The 4,639-nt window shown below is 49.9% G+C and overlaps 1 protein-coding gene across 1 annotated transcript; it reads right to left on the bottom strand.

Moving 5' to 3' along the window:
- Window positions 1-1,112: 1,112 nt before the first annotated feature.
- On the bottom strand, window positions 1,113-2,090 carry LOC124708017. The gene is made up of 2 exons (XM_047239707.1): window positions 1,403-2,090; window positions 1,113-1,281 (listed from the first exon to the last, which is right to left on the bottom strand). The coding sequence occupies exons 1-2, from the start codon at window positions 2,033-2,035 to the stop codon at window positions 1,153-1,155; spliced, it is 762 nt and encodes a 253-aa protein (XP_047095663.1). The 5' UTR covers window positions 2,036-2,090; the 3' UTR covers window positions 1,113-1,152.
- Window positions 2,091-4,639: the final 2,549 nt, after the last annotated feature.

The raw sequence follows: 4,639 nt of genomic DNA, 5'->3' as shown, positions 1-4,639 counted from the left end.
GGCGGGCTCCTTCGCTCCACGCTGCTTCTGCGGAGTAGCCGTGGTCCGGGGGTGGCGCCTTCCGGTGCTTTCCCCGGCGGGGCCCCGGGCTCCGGGGCGGCGGCCACGGGAGGTGGCGGCGAGGCTGGCTCGACGGCGGGCGGCGCTCGCGGGTGCTGTACCCTCTGCTTGGCCGCAGGGGCGGCGAGCGGATGGGTGGGGTCGTCCGGGTGGCTTCGGCGCCCTGGCGTCAGATCTGGAGGCCGGCGGCTCGGTCTCCTCTCCGCCGCTATCTCTCCGCCAGATCTGGGTGGGGTCGGTCTCCGGCCGCCCGATCTGTGGCTGGGGTCTCAGCGCGCATGGGTTCCGCCCACCTGTGGAACCGGGCGAAAGCCCTGGCTGGCTTGTCCAGCCCGACGACGGCGACGCCAACGGGCGCCGTGGTCCTCCCTGGAGGCGTCGTGGGGGTCTCCATCACCAGGTAGCGTCCCGGGTGAAAACCCTAGGTCCCCCGGGCCGGGCAGCGGCGGCGCCTCGGTGCCGTGAGCTTCTTGAAGCCGCTGCCTTGGGACAAGGTGCTCCGTGTGTTTGGCGAGTTGGTCGTGTGTTGCTCGGCGGCGCTTGGTGCGGTGCTGGTTCGTGGCCACCGAGGAAGTTCTTGGGCTCGTTTCTGCAGGCATCCTTTTTGGTGGTTCCTTGGCGTGGTGCTCATGGCGGTGATGCTTGCCGGCGGTCCGGCGCCCACGAGCCTGGGCGAGGGGATAGGGTTCCCCTCCGGAAGCAATCCTGACATGAGAGACGTCAAGGCCCGGCTCTTCCTCCCCTTCCTGCGTGCGGGCTGCTCCTTCGTCTCGGATCCCGGATCGGTGCTACTCCTCTGCAACTCCAGTTCGTCCCGTCTTGGAAGCAGGTGGCTTTCTCCGGCTGGGGCAGTTCCTAAGCGACGTCTTGAAGATCGATGGCTGCAGAGCTCTGGCTAGCGCCCCTGTTCTTCGTTGCTTAGCTTTAGGCCTGTCCTGTTTCTTTTTACCTGTTTCTGTTTTTGTAAGCTGTGATCAGCACCCTTGTACTTCTGCCGTGAGTGGCTTAATTAATTTTAAGCTGGGCTGCAAAGCCTTCCCTTTAAAATTAATTGTAGCCAGCCACAAGGGTCAAGCTGCACTTTCACACGCTTCAAGCACCCCAGGGGAGGGACCTATCGTTGTTAGACAACGAAGGGGTGCTGCTGTTCGGCTTCTTGCGAAGGAAAACATCAGTGAGGACAGTCTTGGACTGCAGAGAGGCCTTCACAATCGCTAACCCCTACAAATGCATTATGGAAAAAACACAACACGTGATTGATGGTTTCACAAATAAAATGAGAACGGAATATGCATGTGGATTGAGAGGCAGTGTGATCAATGACGAATATATGCATGGTTACCTCCTCGTACCCGATCTGCACGGTCTTCTCCTGGAGTGCGCTAAGGTTCCTTACTGCGACGGTGTTGAGCATCGCCATGTTGGAGATGTTCGACATGGGAAAGATCATGAGATCGTCCGTCACCGTGTACGTCGCCATGCCACCCTGCACGAACCCTTTGGCTTCTTGGGTAACAGTTCCGGATGACACATACCGGGAATCATAAATCATCTGGCTTCCACAGGCAGGGCAGCGAGCACCTCTGTCGTTCGTCACGTAGTTTCGGCAGCTGCTGTACAAACCACCACGGTCACATCTATAAAAACTCTTCGGAGCCGAGGGCGGCCCCGGCAAGCATAAGAGGGAGCTCTTGGGGCTCGCCGCAGGGGATAGCACGGTGGGGCAGAGGAAAGCCTCCTTGGTTGCGCCAGGCTCCATGTAAGGGTCGCCAAGCTTCTCGATACTGGCGTAGAGGTTGGCGATGCTGCCGACCATGGACTCCATCCCCAGCAACTTCACGGCTGTGCCGGAAGGCATGGCGAGGAGGGAGAAGAGGAAGTCGACCGTGTCCTTGCCGGCCTCCGCGAACACCACGCGTGGGCGCGGCGGGCTGGAATCGACGAGGAGCTTCATGGTGAGCGTGGTTGCTGCCATGATGGAGATCACCAAATTGCTATTTCCTAACGCTAAGCTTATTTCCTGGTGGAAAGGAGTAACCAATATATATATATATGGTGCCATGAGCATCTGGATATAGACACGGCGCACCCCTAGGCCTTGCCACTACAATTTCCATGGGAATCATGAGAACCAACTTGAGGTTGGGTGGTTTGGAGGGTGGTTGTACCCCCAGCCCACCAGAGTTCAAACCCCAGGTTTGACATCTGTGTGTCTTATAAAGGCGGAATATTCATTCGAGTGGGAGACGACGTTCCCGTCGATAGCGAGGCGCCTGTGGTGACTTCATCAATTTCAAGATCCAATCCGCCGGCTCAGTCTTCCGGAGGTGCTCATAGGGGTAGGGTGTGCGTGTGTGCGTTCATAGGGGTGAGTGTATGCGCGTGTATGTGAGCGTCTGCGTTTGTATTGTGTTTCTCAAAAAAAAAAATTCCATGGGAATCATGTTCTCACTCTATCGTCTGACCAAGAAAGCTTAAAGAGTATCTCGTGACCAAGGATAAGGTTATCTACTCGCAAAAAAGAAATGGATAAGGTTAGCGTGAAAAGAATTTTTTTCGTACAGATAGAGATCCGCATCCAAAATAATACAACATTTTGCTACAAAACATCACAATATTAATCGTGACAGTAAATTTTCGGTAGTAATTTACCATCAGTTCTTATAAATACGGGAAACCAGCATATTGGATTCTACTCCATTTGAGTGTGAGGGAAGAACCAAAACTTAATGACTGAATTTCATTTAAGTATTCTCCTTTATGAGTGGCAAAGGGAGGTGGACACCGATGATCACCCTGTGAGCCATACATATTTTTACTCAAATTTTTGGCTTCACCAAAAAAATTGTGGTTGCAGCTATAGGTGAGCTTGGGCTTGGGTGTTGAGGTTTCATCTATATCCACCTTCCAACTGCCCTACAAGGCTACAACTACAACGATATAATAATTATGGCAAAAAAATAGGGCTATAAAATTGTTATAGAAATTTATAACTATAATTCCACACGTGAAAATTATATTTTATAGATATAATAATTTTGTTATAGAAATTGACCATATTTTCTTCTTTATATACTGATGTGCCTTTCTCTCTTAGAGTATATGATTCTATTCCATTTGAAAGAGAGGAAACGGACAGAAAAAAGAGGTGGTTTTCTTTTTTCCTGTGCTCATCCGGCTTCCATCCCAAGATGTTATTGTTCTATTTGCAGTTGGGCGAACGGCACAAAGGACTGCTTTGATTGTAATAGGGAGGTTATACATGATGTGCTTGGCAGATCCGCTCATGCTTGTCGCTGAGCACACGCAGAAGACGTGTGCCGTCTGTATGAACACTCTACCTTCGCCCTTCGCCCTTTGCCAGAAGTTCATCAACTTTCATCCAGATTCTTGATGCTAGCGCTTTGTTATTGCCAGATCAAACTATTTTGTACAGCTCACAAAAATTGATTTTTTGAAACAAAAAATTACTAGTCCACGTAATATAGGAATTTCCACACCCACGTTGTCTTGCAATAAAAGAATTTCATATGATTAGTGAATGCATCACAGGTTACATGCATGACCAAAATGGTGAACCTGTTTATATTTACCTGAATGCATCATACACCACACTAATTTGCATAATTCGCTAGTATATCAAAATCTCTTAAACTGAAATTTCGGTCGTGTCATTGAGTCCACGGTTTGAACCTATCCTGATAACTTCATCATATATGCCATTTAAGTTAGTTGGTTATACTACCATGCACACTTTACATCATTCATTGGGACATATTTATGGAACATCATTTTAGTAACTATCCATTCATGGTTGTTAAGACCCTCTCGCGATGTAAAAGTGTGTGGAAAGAAAGGTGGGAAAAATAAAGTAAACAAAAAGGAAAAATGGAAAGAAAAGTGAAAATCTTAAGAGAAGTGCTATTTTATCACCATATAATACCTAAATAGTTCATCCCCACTAACTATTTCTCTTGACATGCAACCTATCCACCTCAGCCACTTGCCACATCAGCAACTTCAGTTCTTTTATGTTTCTTTGATGTCGACGAAATTCCATTCTTCTCTTTATTCGGAAAAATACCGTTTTGATCCGATGGTGGTTCCTGCGATATGTAACTGAAGCCCATTACTCGGCCCACCGGCAATAGAAGCAACCAACCCAGAACTGGTTTTCTTCTCCATCGAGAAGATTTCTGATCGACCGACCATCTCCTCCTCACAATCAATGTCCACCGCACTACCGCAGCCCCTCCCCACGATTTCCGCGAGAAACAAGCTGCACCGGAGCCCTCCCTCTTCCTCTCCCCACGGTTTTTTGAGAAACAGCTGCGCATGAAATTGACCTAAATATCTTCTGTGCGGTCTTCTCCCCTCCCCTCCCATGTCCTCCTATAAATTCTCAATGCTCAACCGTGATTTCTTGCCTAGCACATCGCTAAATATCCTCTCGCTATCTTCCCCAGAGCCTAAAGCAATGAATTCGTTCGGATTCGTAGTCATGTTGCATTGGCCCTGATGGCGATTTGCCATTGCATCCACCTCACCGCAACGGACGGCCGCTCGCCCCGCCTTTCTG

This window comes from Lolium rigidum, chromosome 4 (assembly GCF_022539505.1).
Source record: "Lolium rigidum isolate FL_2022 chromosome 4, APGP_CSIRO_Lrig_0.1, whole genome shotgun sequence".
Classification (NCBI taxonomy): domain Eukaryota; kingdom Viridiplantae; phylum Streptophyta; class Magnoliopsida; order Poales; family Poaceae; genus Lolium; species Lolium rigidum.
The sequence above is the reverse complement of the archived record's forward strand: the minus strand, read 5'-3'. Positions and strand labels throughout refer to the sequence as shown.

Bases quoted from the DNA above. Each gene is read 5' to 3' on its own strand.
- LOC124708017 (XM_047239707.1), bottom strand. From the start codon at position 2,035: ATGGCAGCAACCACGCTCACCATGAAGCTCCTCGTCGATTCCAGCCCG. The intron at 1,282-1,402 runs GTAACCATGCAT...ATGCATTTGTAG, and splicing joins TGCAGATCGGGTACGAGGAG to GGGTTAGCGATTGTGAAGGC.